Raw genomic sequence first — 19,305 nt, 5'->3', positions numbered from 1 at the left:
TCAGCTTCCTTCCACCCAGATAAATGCAAGAAGGGGAGCTCCTTGTACCTCCTCCCCACCCAGGCAGGAGCTGTTGAAAAATCGAGCATTAGATGAGCACAGGGCCCCTTATTTGTATGGTGCTCTCTGTTGCCTTTGGTCTGCACGCCACAGGAGAATCTTGCAAGCCAACAGTTTGTTTTTTAGGAGGCAGACAGTGGTACTCACCTGCTTACAGGAGGAGGGGTTAGTTAGCAGGTCCTATGCAGGCAGCAGCCGCAAATAACAGAGAAGGAAACATGCCAAACATTAGCCACGGAGATAAAGATACCAAGTTTAACAAAGAGGCAGATTTTAGCCATACACAGTTTTCTAAGAGAATAAAATTATTTGCAAGTAACATAGGCCCACATTGTGAAAAGGTATTTAAGCACTGCCCTGCTCATGGAAAGTCAATGGTACTTGAGCTTGCAATGCTGAGTGGAGCAACACCTCGATACCTTTGAAAATCTAGGCCACAGTCCTTATCCAAAGAGCTGCCAAGGTTAACACTCCAGGCTCTGTTCTCCTCTCCTTATGCATGTACATAGCTCCCCATTATTAATCATAACTCATTGTGCTTCTAGAGCAACTTCCATCCAAGCATCTCAAGGCATTTTACAAACACTAAATAATTAAGGCTCATGACACCCTTCTGCATTTGGTATTGTCCCCATTTTATAGACAGGCAAACTAAATCACAGAGAGCTCAAGTGATTTAGTCAACATCATACAAACAGTCAGTGGCAGAGTCCAGGAGAGGAGTCCAAGAGACCTGCCTCTCAGTCCAATGCTCATTCACTGGACACAACACTGCTTCTGCCCACAGACACCAGCAGGAGATACATGTGCCAAGGGAGAGGAGAACAGATCCTTTCGTCTTTAAAAATGAAGCAATTTAACAAATGAAACTGGAAAAATATATTAAGACCATGTTAATAGCAGCAAAAGAAAGAAATAACTTATTTACAGGCTCACTTTCTCTTTCAAATGCAAAAGAGCAGAGATCTACTTTGACATTTTTCTTCACAGATATTTGGATGAAGTTTAAAAGTCATGAACTCATGAAAAGTCAAGAGTAAACACATAGTTGGCCAGAGTGGAGTATTTCCAACAATAAAAAGGAAGAAAAGACCAAGTGTGAATCAACTGGAAAAGTTCTGATCAGATTTTAATTCATGAGGAACTTTGGTTGCTTGGCTTTAAAAAAAAAAATGGTGAGGACTTATTGATTGGAATCCAGTTTGTATTGGGATGCATGTAGATGAAAGAGGAAATACTATTTAAAGAAACAAAGGAATATTTAAAGAAAAAATGTGTAAAACTGAGGCCAAAGCTGGAATACAGTCAATAACCTTTAGTACAAAAACATACTACGGTATTCTACACTAGTATATCTTACATCAGTGATACTGCAGTGTCTGGGGCTGTTATAAAGTACTATAGTATTTTTATAAGGATCAAAAGGACCATTTTGAGACTCCTGGAGGTCATTCTCAGAGGATGGCTCCATTCCAGTGGGAAGGGGTTAGGGTCAGGTTGGATTATGGTTGAACAGGCCAACTGCTTTTCAGTGGTTGGTAATGCAGCCATAAATATTATGTTTCTAACTAAGAGTTGGCAGACAAGGACAGCCTTGGCTTTAGATTCTGGGGCCCAAAGGAGGCAAGACTTTGGAAGGTCTTTCCTAGTGATGAAGCTCCAATGTTTACGTCTTGATGTCATGTGTTGATGCAACACCACTACATTGTGATGGTGTCTTGCTGCTGTTATGGCTGCTAACATGTACAGATGGCAACTGCCTATTTCGGCACTGATTCAGGGTTCCCCTCACAGCTGTGGTTATTGCAAATGCCTAAAGCCAGCCATAGACAAGGAATGAATTTCATGTACTTTAGTCTTTCTAAATTGGATTCTTATTGCGGAGTAAATACCTCAGGAGGATATTCTGAGGGTCTTTTCTCATGCAAGTCTGCCTATTCTGAACATCCCAAAATTAGGACAGTTCTGGTCGGTCTTTAGCCCACGAAAGCTTATGCTCAAATAAATTTGTTAGTCTCTAAGGTGCCACAAGTAACCCTTGTTCTTTTTGTTGATACAGATTAACACGACTACCACTCTGAAATCAGTAATCCTAGCAACCTCACTGAAATGTCAAGGTATTTGCAGGGTCAGAATGAGGATCAAAGTGCAACATTCCCATCATATACTGGAACCTCAAAAGCTTCCAAGTTGGGATGCTCATCTAGACATCTTTGGGTTAGCGAATTGGAAGAGTTCTGCTAAAACTGCTTTTATGACGACTGGAGATATGGTACCCAGGTTAGTTCTTTCACTGGAACCAGTTTGCCTAATAATAGAAGTCTGATACCTAGTATAGACTCAGTGGTGCCGGCTAAAGATGGAAAGGGAAGCCTGGACTAAAGTCCTTACATTTGTGCCATTAAATCAGACTATGCAAGTTATTTTAGTGTGTTTATAATTTTAATATAATTTATATGTTTAGCACTGGATGAAGAATTAAACAGACGAGAGAAGAGTGAGAGAACAAAGCCAGCTAAGTCTTACTTGGTAATTCTGCAGCACTATAGGGGGCAATGTTTAAGCATCAAAATAGCTTCTAGCTATCATTTCTCTGTGTGTGTCTTCAAACTCAGGAGCAATGGCCTGATTCTACAGTGTTGCAAGAAAGTTTCCCTGAACACATTCCAAACGCTAGAGAAATCTGGGGGAGGGAAGGAGGTAGAAGTACAGTCCCATTCCTGCTGAATCTCATTCCTGGGAAGCAGACAGATTGCAGGTGACTCGCTTTCCAAGAATAGGAGGAGGGGAAAAAAGACCTTCTAATAAATGGCTGCTGTTAAAGTATGATGTTAGTGTCATAATCTGTAACTTGGACAGATTCTGTAACTCAGCCAGTTTGGCCAATATATTGTTTGGAAAAAAGAGAAAGCAAAACACAGCTAATTCTGGTCACATAGCTCAATACTCTGTAGCTGCCCAGAGTTTTACCCTGGAGGAATAAGGAGGAAAAAAAGATAGAAAGAGATTAGGAACACTGAATACAAAGTTCAAGAGCTTTACAGAAGCTAGCTGCTGCTCAGATCAAAATCAGAGCATTACCTGCTGGGATCTGTAGTATCCAAGGGCTACACATTTGGATTAAATATCAAGGCAACAGCATGCTGTTCTTTGGCCAACAGTTCCCCACCCACCTCCCCACTCTTGTGCTTTTCTAGGGAGCACCAAACTCTCAAGCAGAAGTAGCCCCCTATGGGTTTCCCCGCACCCCCACTGGTGCCAGTGAAGGGTCCAGTTACTAATGTGTCCCATCCTGATCCAGAGTCTCAGAAAACTCAAGGCCTGCAATGCTGGGGGAAAAGAGCCCCACCCTTACCTGGTGTCTTTGATAAGCAGAGAACATTTTTTCAAAATCCTCCAGATCCAGCACCCTGAAAGCCTTTAAGTCATCAATTTCATGCCAGATTGTGCCATGGATCTTCTCCTACAATCCAAAGAGGAAATCATATGTTCAGGAGACAAATCACAGTGAAAATCTGTAGCTAAGCACACCCAATTCCAGCAAGGCATTTGTATTGACTTGGCACAGCACAGGATGCTGCTGTCATTTTGGGGAAATGTTTTGTTTCTGGAAGACGGAGAGTTTTCTAATCCAAAGAGAAACATTAATACAACTTAATGGGGCTGGTTTTTTAACCTGGGCATTTTGAAATTTGCATTACATCAATCCCCCTTTAAAAATGCCACTTTCCAAGACTAGAATACATCACCGCAGATACCACTCAAGATCCCTTGGGGACATTTCCTTCCAATAATGGCAATTGCTGCAGATGAACATGGTCATGTTGTAACAGGGGTTGTCGTCATAAGAAGGAAATGTAGCAAGGACTCTAATGTGTGGGAAATCCCAAACACAATTCTCTCCAGCTGCAGATTTCACAAGACCTTGCTGCAAACCTTAACTGGGTGTGGAATACACCCTGAACGGTATCAAGGAGTCTTCAAGGTTTTCCCTCCAAGTGACTCTCTCACAATCTTTAAAGGCAAATCATCTCCTATTGGATGGGCTCCCCTGTCCTCACCAGAAGATACCCACAGCTCTCAAACAGATGTGATCTGTATCCCAACCTCTCAAACCGCAGCACTGACAGTCACAATGGTGAAGGCAGCTCAATGTATGGCAGACTTCCCCTGTCCAGTAGGTGGTTAGCATGAAAGAGGGAGTCACCAACACGGCTGGGGGGCGGGGGGGGGGGCAGAAGCCTTCTCACAACTACATGCTCTACGATCCCTCACTCTCACAGATCTTGGGAAACAGGCCAGTCCTTGCTTACAGTCAGACCCCCAACCTGAAGCAAATACTCACCAGCAACCACACACCAAAAACACTAACCCAGGAACCTATCCTTGCAACAAAGCCCGTTGCCAACTCTGTCCACATATCTATTCAAGGGACACCATCATAGGGCCTAATCACATCAGCCAGACCATAAGAGGCTCGTTCACCTGCACATCTACCAATGTGATATATGCCATCCTGTGCCAGCAATGCCCCTCTGCCATGTACATTGGCCAAACCAGACAGTCTCTACGTAAAAGAATAAATGGACAAAAATCAGACGTCAAGAATTATAACATTCAAAACCCAGTCAGAGAACGCTTCAATCTCCCTGGTCACTCAATTACGGACCTAAAAGTCGCAATATTACAACAAAAAAAACCCTTCAAAATCAGACTCCAACGAGACACTGCTGAATTGGAATTAATTTTCAAACTGGACACCATTAAATTAGGCTTGAATAAAGACTGGGAGTGGATGGGTCATTACACAAAGTAAAACTATTTCCCCGTGCTATTTCCCCCACACCACTATTACTCACACCTTCTTGTCAACTGTTGGAAATGGGCCATCCTGATTATCACTACAAAAGGTTTTTTCTTCTGCTGATAATAGCTCACCTTAATTGATCACTCTTGTTATAGTGGGTATGGCAACACCCATTTTTTCGTGTGTGTGTGTGTGTGCGCACGCGCGTGCGCGCGTATCTTCCTACTGTATTTTCCACTGAATGCATCCAATGAAGGGGATTTTAGCCCACAAAAGCTTATGCTCAAATAAATTTGTTAGTCTCTAAGATGCCACAAGTACTCCTCGTTCTTTATGCTCTCCACTGGCACTGGCACAAGGGAGATTTTGAAAGCCTTTGAATTTTAAGGCCAGCTGCCATTCTAAGCTAGGAAAAGGATTTTGTTGTTTCTTGCAGTCACAAGAGAGGCACCATGGACTGAACAGCCCCTGGAGACTGAAATACCTTCTCCTCCCCAAATGTTGTCCCTCCAGGGCAATGTGAGTGCAATAGCACGCTGCTGAGGTGAAAAAAGATCAGACTACATAGAAAGATAGAAATATAAAAGGACTGGGGGAAGTCTTGGAGGTGAAGGCGCTGCAGAACAGCCCAGCAAGGGTGTCTTGTGGACAGGAAGTAAGGAAAGCCAATGAAACTGCCCCCAACAGGCTCTAACTCTGAAGTACCTAAGGTGCACCCATGCAGCAAAGTGTGTTAACATGTCATTATAGGAACAGGTTCCACTTCCCATTCACACTCTTTAGAGGAACAAGAGAAATGTTGTAAGCCACAAGGCTCAAGGAAGCAGGAAAACAGCTGATGTGGGGACCAAAAAAAAAAGCTGGGGGGGCGGGGCGGGGCGGGCGCTGAAGTGTCTGGAGGAAATTCCTAACAAGGTGAGAAGGTGCAAAGCAAAACAAACACCCTTCCTTTCTTGATGCATAAACAGAGGGAGGAAAAGCACTGTGGGTGAGGGAGAGTCACCACAGTCCTGGAAACCCTCCTGTATGGAGCAGAACCCAGAATCTAACAGGCTCACCAATAGTTCTGTGACTTTTTCCTTGTGGCTAGAAGGATCATGGGAGGGAGGCAATTCTCAGTGGATTTCTGATCTGCCTGGGAAAAAGAACTACAAAGGGAGCATCACCCCAGTCACCTGCTTCCCCAGAAAAAAATAAAAAAGCAAACAAACAGAAAGTTACCCCTACTTCTTCTGATTTCAGAAGACATTCGTACCAGGTCTGGGCTTATCCAAGCTGGTTTGCCCATCTCTTGGTTTTATATTACATGAACCTATAAAGACACATCCAAGGCTGGGACAGTCTGTATGTCATGAACAAAAGAACTTCAATCCCAGACAGCCCAGCTTAAGTGTTGAAAAAGTATACCACAGAGCAGTTGAGGAAAGCCATTCTGCAGAGAGGTGGGGGCAGAACAGCAGAACACTGACTGCACACACGGAGGGGCTCTCCCTTCCATTCTTGTGTTGAGACTGACCCTTGAAAAGCTGCAGAGGGCTGCTAGACTATTTCTTCTGCTGTGCTCTTGCTGCTTGGCTGATAGCTTCTTGTCATTGGCCAGAGAGACTGAGCATTTTAAGAGAAACAGACTTACATAGTGTGGTTGCTATGATAAATGATTCCCTCAGTTCCATAAAAATATTTATGGTCCCTAACTAGCAATTTAAAAATAAAAAATTCTTTCCTTTTTTTTTTTTTAAATTGTTACAAGCCTGCCAAGCTCTGTGGTTTCTCTGCTTTGCACAAGTCTTGGCCCACACTGAGAAACTAAACCCAGGAACTACATTTCCCAGGATCCCCTAGTGATTAGCTAAGAAATGGTGGGAAGTGGGGTAGTTGAAGAAACATGGGATTAGTCAGGATGAGTCATAATAAAGCATTTGCTCTACTGACATGGGCTTTTGGTGTATTATATTTATAACCTTCCTGCAGTCACTTCATTTCCGCACTTGTGTGTTTGAAATGAAGCACAGTCTGCTGCATGCCCAGAGGGTTACGAAGATGACAAAGCAAGGGGCTCCACAGGGCAGGTGGTCCATACAGCCTTGTCCTCCGTTATGGCTGCCAGCTGTTTCCAAGTCATCAAACTCCATCATGCATCAACATAACTTCACAGCATGAGTGAGCCATGATTTCGCCTTGAGAGGCTCCAGACATATTCAGGACTCTATAGTTCTCCTACAAGTCAAGAAAAACCTGTGCAAATTGTGAATGTCCAGTGAATTTTAGGACAGACAACCACTAGATCATGAAAACTAGTCACAACCGAAAGGTGAAACTGCTTGAAATTTGATTTTTTTCCCCACATTTCATTGCAAGCTTGAAAGCGTGGTGAAAAATGGATTTTCCCCCTCTTAATAATGGATCTCTTTACCCATGTAAACAAACCTATTTTGAGCAAAATGTAGCTTCAGTTTTTTTTTTGGAAGGGAGGCATGGTTTTGATTAACAGCTACTTTGCCCTGTTTCATTGCAAAGCAAAATCTGAGACAAAGAACCACCTGAGACAACAGTGAACATTTTCAGGGCGAGATGATGCAACCCTATCTCCCCATGTAGTTCTGTAACAGGGTGGCAACCTCCACAGTGCCCTCTCATGGCCTGGGGTGGCTCTGCAGCAGCCCTGTCTCAGTTTCTCATTTTCAGCCTGCTTCAGCAGCTGCCAGAGGGGCTTGCTGTTGTAACCTAGGCCTCAGGCTCAAGCCTTAACACAAGTCCTCCCTTTCCCAGGAAATAGAGTTCCTTTGTTTGTTTTTGAAATTGGACAACACAGAAAGCCTTTGCCCCAGTCTCAAACTAGTCCATGGCCTCCTTCCCAAGGGGGTCTGTCTTCTCTCCTCTAATTTTTCTGCCCACCCTCTCAGCTTGGTTTTCAGCCCTTCCCTAGCTCCTTCCTTTCCATCTTTCCCTCCTGGGCTTGTCTGAGTTGCTGCCTGCTCTTTCCTGAAGAGCCACCCCCCCATCCCACCCCACCCCCAATGCCTGCTTATCTGGGATCTTTCACAGGCCACGGCCTCCCTTGTCCTTTCCTCTGGCTCTCTCAACCTTTCTGCAGCCATCTGCTAGCAACACTTCCCCTTTCTCCACTTGGCTAGGTCAGGTTGAGTTACATGACACTCAGGTCACATGACCTTCATTTTCCCCACCTGGGGAGGAGAGCTGGCTGTGTCATGGGTGGAGACTCATCCCCCTTTAAAAGGGCCAGTACCAAGTGGCAGGATCCCCTCACTCTGGGACCCATTTGGGGATCACTCTTTTGGCCATGGCATTCATACTGGTTCAAGGAGCTGTCTACTGAAGAACGTCTCAGCACCCCGTGTGTCACTTTCTGTAGGAAGGAAGAATCTCCACTGATTTCAGTAGTACCTCCATGAGTACCCCATGGAACAGAGCTCTCCAAGAAATTACAGTGTCCCCATCAAAGCAGAACTCTCAAAGATTCTACCCTGAGAATATCTGTGCAAAAGTACTGGTTTTTCCATCAATATTAATAACCTGTAGAGAAGTATATTTTTGCCATTTTCCATCAGCAACTACTACTTTTCACAAGGAAATCCACCGTGTTGTCACGAATCCACCACAAGTGGAAATTTGTCATTTTCACAGCAGCAACAGTTTCATGTTTTTGTGAAAAAATTCAACCTCAGGTGAACAATTCTTTTGGTCGCTATGTGATTTTTTTTCCCCCACTATGTGGGAAGTTATTTGCACAGCTCTTTTCACACAGGAGATGTTGTGGTATATGCAGAACAAAAGCCTTCCTGATGAGGCAATCTCAGCACAGCTCCCGCTGGGTTTGACTAGGGAGAGACTCCCTTTCAGCTCATTTGGTAGAGCCACTACTGGAAGTTGGAGGACTCCTAATTGGGCAAGTCCATTTGATAGTATCTGGCCAGCAGAGAACAGGAACAGATGTAGGCAAGTAAACCAGTTACTCTGGTAACTTCAAATTAATATACTAGTACTTATGAAGATACAGAGATAAGAGACAGACAGTTCAAATCCACATCTGGAGCCAAACTTTCAGGGTGTTTAGATCTGGTCCATATTTTGAACTAATAGCAAATATCCAGTCCCAGCATGCCATAGGCCTTGTGTAAAACCCAGGATGGAAAAATCTGGTGGGGGAAGGAACCCCCATTTTCAGTCTCGGAGCAAAGAAGGAAATCTTCCTGGGAGTTCACAATGGCCACACTGCAATGCTTAGTGTCTCTTCCCCATCCTTTTTAAAACCAGTAGCTTCCAACAAACAGTATTATAGTACTGGAATGAGCTGCAGTGTGGAAGGCATTAACGGGAGCTCAGTCTATGGTATCAAAGTGTCTTTGACACCAATCATCAATTCAGAACAAAGCTAATAGAGGTTGTGTGTCTCAGGGTGAATTAATGAGTCATTGTTCGTAAGCTGGTGCAGTTTCCTCAAAGCACAAACATCTTCCAGCTGAGAGCTGGGTGAATTCCCTTTCCCGGAATGCCCATGAGAATTGTGGGATGTGATAATTATTGCCAAGTGCTTAGACAACAAGAGATAGAAAACAGCCCAGTATTCTCATAATGCACAATAGATGGAGTAGAGTAGCTAGCATAATGGGCCCTGGATCTTGACTGGGGAATCTAGGTGCTACTGTGAAACAAATAATAATAAACATTTCTATGCCCCAGCTTCCCCATTTGTAAAATAGAGATACCACCTCCTACAAGGTGGGTTTGTTGTGAGGCTTAATAAATTAGTATTTGTGGGGTACTTAGAGACTGCAGGGATGAGCACCATAGAAATGCCAACAAATAAATAAAACTAAAGATGATCCCATTAAACTAGCCTTGGTCTGGCTTGACTCTGGGTTCTGAGGGTAGGATTAAAACCCATAAGTTACTCCCCACAGCAATGAGCAGAGAGGAAGTGCCCAGTAGCGGTTTGGGGAACCTACCAGCTCTGAGGGAGATGGCTCAAACATGTCCCTTCTCCCTTGTAGTGAGGAGCATCAAGTTATGGGGCACGTTTCATCACAGAAAACAACTGTCTCAGCTACCCTCCAACTGACAGCATCACAATCTCTGGGATTTACAGAGAGCTCACTAAGTCGAAACATGAACACTGACAAATGCTCCCATAGGAACATCCTGCCCCCTGCACCTCCCCAAACCATTCCACATTCCCCAAAATAGCATCTTTTACCCACCTCACCACCCAGCCCTTCAATTTTATTAGCACAGCTGCCTCCACTCCTAACCAGAGGGCAGGATAAGCCTATGGTTACTGTGCACTAAACAGAAACACCTGTGCCTCTCGCTTTTAAAAAAATACATGTATTGTTATTTCTTTTCTTCATCACATTAAGCCCCATGTTCTAAAAAGGAAAATAAATCCCCACTCTTACATTCTCTCCCACACCCCCACGTGGTCCTGACAGACAAGCACAGACGGTGCAGCAAATATTTCACTTAGTTTTATTTTAAAGAAAAGGAGTGAGAGTGAATTCTTGTGGCATTCCAGAGGTCCCCAGACACTCATTCCGAATGCCTGAGTTGGGCCCCGGGTGAGTTTCAGTCTAAAAAAGAACGTGGGTTTCTAGGCAGCTATCCAAATTCAACACAGACACTTTTTTTAATCTGTGGAAAAAAAACACCCAAAAGAGAAGGGAAGAAAAAAAAATCCAGCAGGAGGGGGAGAAGCAGAGGAGTGGGAGTGGCTGCAGGGGGTGGCAGAAAAGGAGTGAGCTGTGCAACAGTCAATTTGAATTCTTTTCCGTTTCTCACTGCCCTGTCTCTTAGGAATGCTCCTACTAAGATGGAGAGTAAAGGCAATAAGCTGCGAGTCTAACTGTGAGAGGGGCAGAGGTGGGTCCACGTATGGCCATGATGATGTGAGTGATGACAGTGACGGGCCACTGTTCCCTCTGAGAGGCTGCCCCTGACAGAGTAATGTAGGCTAATTTAGAAGTCAACTCTGCAACATCTGCCCTATGCTCTGCCCCCAACATGCTAGCTGGTCACAAAATAGGGATGCTCTTGTTCCCTGATGGGAGTCTGTAGGAAGGGGCAAGCTCTAGGCGTTAGCCAAGGGGACACCTGGTTCTGGTTTATGTCATAAGAGCCACTGTGGCTGCTCTCCTAGTTATAGATACACCTGGATCTGATGCAGGAAAGTTTAGGCTGTGCCTTGGTCATGATAATGCAGTCCATTGGGATGAGGTTCATTGCTGAAGCCCTACACTAGGGTCTGCTGGTAATATACATGGTTCAAACCCACAGGGTTCCAGGGTAGTCATGAAACCTTGTGGAAGAGAATACAATGCCCTCTCTTAGGGCAATGACCTTGGTCTGAAGAGAGACATTAAGGCATCAACTTCAGACACCCTGAACGTCTCCCCACTGACACCAGCCAACCTGCGGTAATGCCTGACTAGGAAGGATGGGGCCGCTGTTAAGGATGCCGCGGTGTCTTACCTCGTTCAGTTTGGCCCAGTTGAAGGATTTCAGTGGGTGAGAAGGCTGTGGGATAGATTTCTTCCGCAGGCTGGTCCCGCTGCTGCTGAAGGTGGTTGTGGGAGGGGGCATCATCCCCAGGCTGAAGAAAGGAGGGGCTCCAGGTGGGGGAGGTGGCCCTCCCGGTGGAGGTGGCGGAGCAGGTGGAGGGGGGCTGCTGGAGAATGGGAGTGGGGGTGGCAGCGGGGGCAAACACTCCATCATCAAAGAGGAGGGCAAAGCTAATGGGCCACCAGGAGGGGGTGGGGGAGGGGGTGGGAAGGAAATGCCACCTCCTTGCTGGAGAACAAAAGAATAAGCAGAGGATGTTTAAAATGTACAATAACTCCGTGTTGCCAACGGATGTGATTCTCTCTCACAATATTTGGTGTTTTTCTTAAGGCCCCAGATTGCAGAGTTTTGTGATAAGGGAGAATCTTAACTTTCATTTGAAAGTCAAAGAGTAAATTTCTAGCCCCTGTGGTAACAGAAAAGAGCTTGAAAATGTGACCCTTAAAATGCTCAAAATACAGAGCCAGTAAAAAAAAGAAAAGGCAAAATCTATTTTTCTTCTGATCTCATGAATTTTGAGGGGCTGATGCATGATTTTTGAAATACTGAATACATGCCAACTAACCCCACTAACACAAAGACAGGAGAGAAGCCCCTATCCATGGTGACTCGCTTCTAAGGGCTGCATTTGGGCTCCTGGAGGCTGCGGCATGCTGGGAGTGAGAAAGGCGCTGTTCCAAGCAGGAGGTAGCTGCTGGAAAAGTTAGGCCTGCAGAGTGCAGAAGCAGCTGCAGTCCCTCCAGGGGCATCACAAGGAGTATGTGTCACCTCCATTTCCTACACCTGTGTAACTGGTGACGTTTGCCTTTCTCCAGCCATCTCTGGGGGTGAGGGGCAAACATGCTCCATTTCGGGGTTTCAACACAAATTATGGACATCTGCCGCATTGTGGGAAGGGACACACACCCCTTGGCTTTTTGTGCATGGTTAAATGAAGAGGGCAATTACAAAGAAAGAATGGGACAGACGATCTATAGACCTGTGGGCACTGATCCCTGCATATTTTACCAGGGCACATACCCTGGTCCATAATGCAGGCCTATGCAGCCTTTATGCTGCAATCAGAGGTGTGATTGCAACATGGGCTGGCATATCGGTGCTAGTTTTAATTAAGCTAGAACAGCAACAAATAGCTGTGGAGATGCAGCAGCATGGGCATCAGCACAGGCTAGCAATGCAAGTACGCACCCAAGAGTCTCAGCGTGCTTGTACAACCTATGCTGAAGCCATGTCTTCATTGCTATTTTTAGCCATGCTAGCATGGGTAAAGCTAGCACAGGTATGTCTATCCATGCTGCAATCAGACTTCTGATTGCAGCGCAGACCTATCCTAAGCCTCCACCTTTGCAGCTATATACTCAGACTCCCTTGGTATGGGGAGGGGGGGAGGGAAAGAGACAATTCATCGTTATGGTGCCTTTGCTCATTATTCTTTCGCTTCTGAGGGTTAAGGGATGAGAAGAAAAGTCTCAACCTCATACCGAGAACTCATTGAATTGAGCTACCAGGTCTGTCATTTGGTCCCGGGTCTGGCGCAGTTCCAAGGATTCTTTCTGCAGCTTGTCCTTCATCTTGTTCAATGTCTTCATCATTTCATCTTTCTCTTGGGTCTTTATCTCACATTCTCTTTCCTTCTTTTCCAGTCTGCTCAACAGCTCTGCGTGTTCTACAGAGAGAATGAGGAAGCATGACTGATTAAGAAAAACCCATGAAAGCTCTCTAAGGAGATGTGAGCTAGATTGAGATAAATAATGCAAACTGGTGGGGGTGGGGGGTTATAACCAGGAGCAACAAGATGAAACTGGGCCAAGGAATACGTAGACTGATTTTCAGCATATATTACTTGACAGAGGCTTCTTCAGCTGTCGAATAATCACTTGTGGAAGCCCCATAACTTGAACCATTTAAACTAGACTAGAGAAGGCATTGGAAAATATACTACTAGGACCAAACAAGCATTGTCCCATGGGGATATGGGCTGGAGGATCAAAAAGGCCATCTCCATCTCTACAGTCTAACATTGTGTGGTTAAATCAGGACATCTCCCTCAGTTCTTCAAACAGAGAGAGACCACGTACCTTTTCTGAATTTCTCCGCCTGATCCCTCCACTGTTTCACTTCGTTCTCATTCACCAGCCTGAAAGATGAAACCAGATTATTTATGGTCTATTCTGAGCCATTAAGCCCTGTGGGCCACAATGAAAAATGACTGGAAAAGACAACTTGCTGAATTGTAGTATTTCCATGCTGGGTCAGATCAGTGGTCTATCTAGTTCAGGTATTGTCTACTGTGGGTAGCAGGATACTGATGCTACAGATGATGATATAATTGGCCCTTAATGTGCCTTCATTATTGTTTAATGCTATACGTGGCGGGGGGCAGGGGAGAGAAAATCCTTCTTGATCCCTTTTGTGGTAAGTGGATGTCCTGGCAGCATGACATTTACTTTTATCACAGCCCTCATGGCTAAATTATTACTACAGCTGGTCACAAATTATCCTGACTCTTCTCTGAGTTGTAGGTGGCCTTTTTATTGCACTTTTGCAGTTGTGTTTTTGTTTTTTGGAGAGAGGCTGGCTACATTTTAGATAATGTATTAATTGCCAGACAATGCCAATACCTCAGACTGCCATGGCCATTTCTTACTAGTGAAAGAAAACACTCAGGAGAAGGAGTGATTAGATAAGCAACAGAAGGAGCAACTATGAAAAAAGACCAGGCACAAGGTCTACAATGAGGTCCCATGTTGGGATGGAGAGAAGGAAGTCAACTACAGCGTATTTTTCAAAACAGCTAATGAGAAATTAGCTCTGGCTCACAGAAGACACTGTATAATTTTTAATGGAATAGAATGTAGTTCTATATAGGAGTTTATGCTCAAAGTATTGCAAAGCACTTTAGTGTCTATACCAGAGTTTTTCCACCTACAGCTCATGGGCTGTGGGTGGTCCCCAGAGGTCATGCTGGTGGGCTGCACAATCAAACGGTGTGGCATTGGAAGGTATAGTGCAGCACAAGGAATGGGTGCACGGAAGAAGAGTTGGGAGGAGGGATGGCTCATGTGACCACCTCTCTCACATGAAGCAGCTCACAGAATGAAGTAACTAGAGAACCACTGGCCAAAACCACGTGCGGGTGAGGGAGGGAGCAGATATTTTATGGAGAGGTAAAAAAGTTATTTATGTTATTTGGCTGCTGATTTATTTTATGTTATTTGAAATCTTCCCGAATTAACCCAAAGCCATGGATGAAGAAGATCTAAGTAGAGCTGGTCAAATTTCACAAAACGTCAATGAAACTTTCATCAACACTTTGAAAAAAAGAAAAAAACAATTTTGTTAACTTTTCATGACTTTTCTTCCTTGATTTTCTACCAGCTCTAAGGCTAACAGAACTCAAAGAGCACAGGAAAGTAAAACATACCCTAGAAAATAAGGAACAGATTAGGCTACAGTTTGGAAAGCAATTAACTAGAAAATTTATAACAGATTACAATAAAATATAATCTAGATGTAAGATCCTCAGTGTAGGGACCTGGTATTTTGTTTAAGTGGCATTTACACCTAAAGTACTGGATAACAGAATTAAGTAAGAATAATTAACATAATTTACATCTTAATGATGTTTTTGACATTGAAGTTGTCCAGTGGAGCTATATCTGGATCATCCCCTCTCTCATCCTGAAGAACGATTTGTTGTAGTATCCGGTCTAACAGCTGCCACTGCTGGAAATGTCCTCCATTCCGCTTATCTGCGGGGAGAAACACCAATGTACAAGGGTTGATATTAATATCTGAATGTGCTTGGAATCCCTGTATTCCACAGACAATAGGCCAATGTTCCTTGCTTTCTTTTTACCCATCTTAACAAAACGGTTGGGGACGGGGAAGGCATGTCGCATTGCAGGTAAATTATAGAACATCGGTCCTGGTTCTGCACGATCTTGCGCCTTGTATTGTCATTTGCACTTGAGCAACAAGGGTGTAAAATCCTATCAAATCAGACTAGTGTGAAAAGTGCATGCACAATCATACACCTAATTTGCACATTCAAATTCCATATTTCTACTGACAGGTTTCAGAGTAGCAGCCGTGTTAGTCTGTAACCACAAAAAGAACAGGAGTACTTGTGGCACCTTAGAGACCAACTATAAATTTGTTACTCTAAGGTGCCACAAGTACTCCTGTTCTTTTTGCATATTTCTACTGCAGATCAGGTAAGTGGGTGCAGAAATGCACCTACAGAGGTGTCTCCATAGGTCAGAGTTGTGACTTTGCTACTTGCTGGGGGCGGATTTTTGTGTGGGGGGAGGGGAGTATCTAGATATCACAGTGACCAGGCATTTTACAAATATTTATATTCAGAATTTGCATGCTCAGTTATCTGTAATTCAATTCAATAAAACTTTGTGCACATAAGCTATAAAAAAAAAGTTACCAATGTGTTAAAAAAAACAAAACAAAAAAACCCCTGATCCCTCTGGTATGCATTGAAGGAGCCAGGATCCATCTTGGATAGGAATACACACAACAGCAGGAAATGCACTGCAGATTGGCCCAATGGATTTCAAAGTCTGGCCCTTTAAAAGCTGTTTTTATTAAATACTTCAAAACTGCTGAACTGTGCCTCTAACCCGACAACATTCCTATCAAGTTTAGCCCTCCTCTGGTAGCACACTCTGGGCTCACCCTGAGCCCCAAAGCATATGTGCTGTCTTGTACCACATTAAAGAATTGACTGTCATACAACTGCTAGGTGGGTGACTGTACTTTTAAATCCAGCAGGTGCCCAATAGTGCTCTGCATGTAGCCTCTTGGTAAGACATCAGGAGGGTTACCCTCACCTTCTTTGCTAAGCTTCTCAGTCTCACTGCTCAAGCCTGGGTGAAATTTACTAAAACCACTCCCCAGGACTCTTTCCTAAAAGAGCTGGGTTAAACAGTTGCATAATGATCTTGCTAAAGGCTCTTTCCTGGCCATTACCCTTTGAAAGCATCAATCAGTAATTACCAATTGATTATTTAATCAAATAACTTTAAGAACCCATTCATATCATACCCTTCAAAAAGAAAATGCTGATTTGGTTTTCTGGTTAGGGTCTGAGAGCCTGATGTATTGCCATGAGACAGCAGCCCAAAGACATGCTTATTGGGAGATTTCCCATCAATGGGCAACAAAGATTTTATTTGATTTTTTTTAAATTCCTTATTGAGTTGTGATAAACTTCAAAATGGCACCCACGCCTGGGAGTTCCCAGACCCAGAGTACAAGAGTTCTATCTCTCTCCTTTGAAACTTTTAATTTAACCCCTCCCACAAGAAAAGCTTGGTTTGTGACAAGCTGGGAGGCCCCCAGCTTCTTAATTTTGTTTGAAAGTGCAGAGAGTTAAGATGCCATTTGTTAGCTTGCAACCTTCCAAAATCCACTGGTTGGGGTCAGTGTCAAATCCTAGCTCCTTCACCCACAATGTCTGAACAAGCCTTTGCTGTATCAGAGAGAAAGTGCATTTCCTCCTGTGATCTACTGTCCCTTTCTTATATCAAGGCTTCCCACTCCCCTGTGCCCCAAGAAGCAGGGATGTACTCACAAGGCATCTGCAAGCAATGCTGAAGGACTGATAGCAAATAGGGATAGGCGTCCGTGTGCTTCAATCTCTTCTTGATCATCTCGAACATCTGAGAGGCACTTTTTGTATCAATGTGAATCTGGAGTAGACAGAGAAATAACATGAGAGAGAGGGGAAGAGAAACATACAGAGTGGAAGATGGATCCAGGAGTGAAAACTGTTCAACAAGAGAGATAGGCAGACTGCAAAAGGCAGGAATCCCTTTGCGATGACCGAGAAGAGGGGCTTCAGTGAGAAGGGGGCTGGCAGATAGGGAGTCAGGTGGGCCTTTGGGATCTGCACTGCCACACCTGGTTGCAGTGGCAGTAAGGAACAGTTCCCAAAAGGGCTGGGAGGCTGGAAAGGTGGGATGACATACCTCTGACCTTGCTCCATCTACTCTTCCCCTCCCTACAACATTTGTGGCCCTCCCCCCTCCCCCATCTCCTCTAAAATGCCACGCTGTCTCCACAACCTCCCAAGTGACAACCTTCAGAAACGTACCCTGGGTTTTGTTATTGGAAAACTTGGAGATGGCTCTGAGCTACGCCCAGAGCTGAACTCTCTCAAAGCGAGGGCATATTTGGATCCAGAATTTTGGTTCAGGCCCAGGACTACTGAGAATGAGTTCCCACCACCCCAGCCCTCTTCCGTCCCTGAAAACTCTGCACAATGCAGAGAGGAAAACGCTTTTGTCCAAGCCCTTTGGCAGGAGTCATGGCAGTGTTTAATGTTTTCATTGTTCACATGTACTATCCCCATTCTGTACATGAGAAACAGCAAAGAGCATTCATCATCCCTTTAGCAGCCATGGCTGTTCCTTGCTGACTGTTTGGGAAAGTTGCAGGCTTTTGCATTCAGCAGCCAAAGCAGCTATTCAGCCTCTGGCAACTCTAGCTCCCACATAGGCAACTCACCACATCAAACCGCTTGGCAAGTTCCAGATCATCCTCATTTCTCACCATCTCAAAGAAATCTAAGTGCCTAGAAAAGAGGAAAACAAATCCAACCAACTCACATGGTACAACTCTCACCTGGACCAAAGCTGTGGCAGGGGAGAAGAGGTACTCCATTCCCTGACAGAGGGCTGCGATAATGGAGGTTTGATGAGGCAACCCCCCAAATGATGGGACTGTCCAGACACCTTGGAATATTTACACTGTCATGCTCAGAAGACAGGGTATTTAATGGGGCTTAATGACAAGCTGGGAAGAGTGGACTGCCTGGGGTTCAACAAGTTGATAACCCCCATTTAAGTCTCTATGTCAAGGTGATTACTGCTTTTAGAGCTTAAAAATTAAAATAAAATAGTGTGACAGGGTCAGGCCAGATGGCTATAGGAGAGTAATAGAAGGCAGATATATTAGCCCCAGACTAAGTAGGTCCCTTTTCCCTGGATAAGGTAACAGGGAAGGTTCCAGAACAATCAGGAACCTTCTGGAGACAAGACAGGCTGATTAGAACACCTGCAGCCAATCAAGAAGCTGCTAGAATCAATTAAGGCAGGCTAATCAGGGCACCTGGGTTTTAAAAAGGAACTCACTTCAGTTTGTGGTGTGCGTGTGAGGAGCTGGGGGCGAGAACGCGGACTGTTGGAGGACTGAGGTGTACAAGCATTATCGGACACCAGGAGGAAGGTCCTATGGTGAGGATAAAGAAGGTGTTGGGAGAAGGCCATGAGGAAATAGCTGAGGGAGTTGTAGCTGGTTGCACGGCTGTTCCAGGAGGCACTCTAGATAGCTGCATTCCACAGGGCCCTGGGCTGGAACCCGGAGTAGAGGGCGGGCCCGGGTTCCCCCCAAATCCTCCCAACTCCTGGTCAGACACAAGAGGAGTCGACCTGGACTGTAGGTTCAGAAAAACAGCCAAGCTGAGGGCTACTGTGAAGCTCCAAGGCGAGCAAATCTGCCAATAAGCGCAAGACCCACCAAGGTAGAGCAGGAACTTTGTCACAATAGGCATATGACATGCTGTATCTTCACTGACATATCACTCTCTGCATAAGGGGGAAATCCATGTGCCCTGCTTGCTTGCCAGACTGCTGGAATAATCTCATTCTGTATATGACATGTAGCACAGAGAATTTCAAGTATTCCATTAAACACAAGACATTTTGTCATAGTGCTTGGGGTCCTCAAATTGCACTAGCCCCCAGGGCTCCATGCTCTCTTTGTCTAACCTTGCTCCATTGTAACTTGTGAGACGCAGCAGCAACACTGACTTCCTGTTGAACATCCTTGGTTACTGGATAACAAAT

General features: G+C 44.7%; 1 protein-coding gene across 9 annotated transcripts in view; it reads right to left on the bottom strand.

Annotated features, from left to right (window-relative positions):
- The window catches only part of DAAM2 (dishevelled associated activator of morphogenesis 2), a 240,039-nt gene that overhangs the window by 44,356 nt on the left and 176,378 nt on the right, over window positions 1-19,305 (bottom strand). For 5 of the 9 annotated variants that reach the window (XM_037895546.2, XM_037895548.2, XM_037895547.2 and 2 more), the window contains 8 exons: window positions 17,966-18,032; window positions 17,031-17,148; window positions 15,057-15,195; window positions 13,522-13,580; window positions 12,925-13,109; window positions 11,354-11,671; window positions 3,416-3,523; window positions 208-240 (listed from right to left, as the gene is read on the bottom strand). In XM_037895546.2, coding sequence (XP_037751474.1) covers window positions 208-240; window positions 3,416-3,523; window positions 11,354-11,671; window positions 12,925-13,109; window positions 13,522-13,580; window positions 15,057-15,195; window positions 17,031-17,148; window positions 17,966-18,032 — 1,027 coding nt within the window. The remainder of the gene's footprint in view (window positions 1-207; window positions 241-3,415; window positions 3,524-11,353; window positions 11,672-12,924; window positions 13,110-13,521; window positions 13,581-15,056; window positions 15,196-17,030; window positions 17,149-17,965; window positions 18,033-19,305) is intronic. The other 4 variants (XM_037895551.2, XM_043543512.1, XM_043543514.1 and 1 more) reach the window with 1 other exon arrangement.

This window comes from Chelonia mydas, chromosome 3 (assembly GCF_015237465.2).
Source record: "Chelonia mydas isolate rCheMyd1 chromosome 3, rCheMyd1.pri.v2, whole genome shotgun sequence".
NCBI lineage: Eukaryota > Metazoa > Chordata > Testudines > Cheloniidae > Chelonia > Chelonia mydas.
This window is presented reverse-complemented; position numbering and strand designations above follow the sequence as displayed.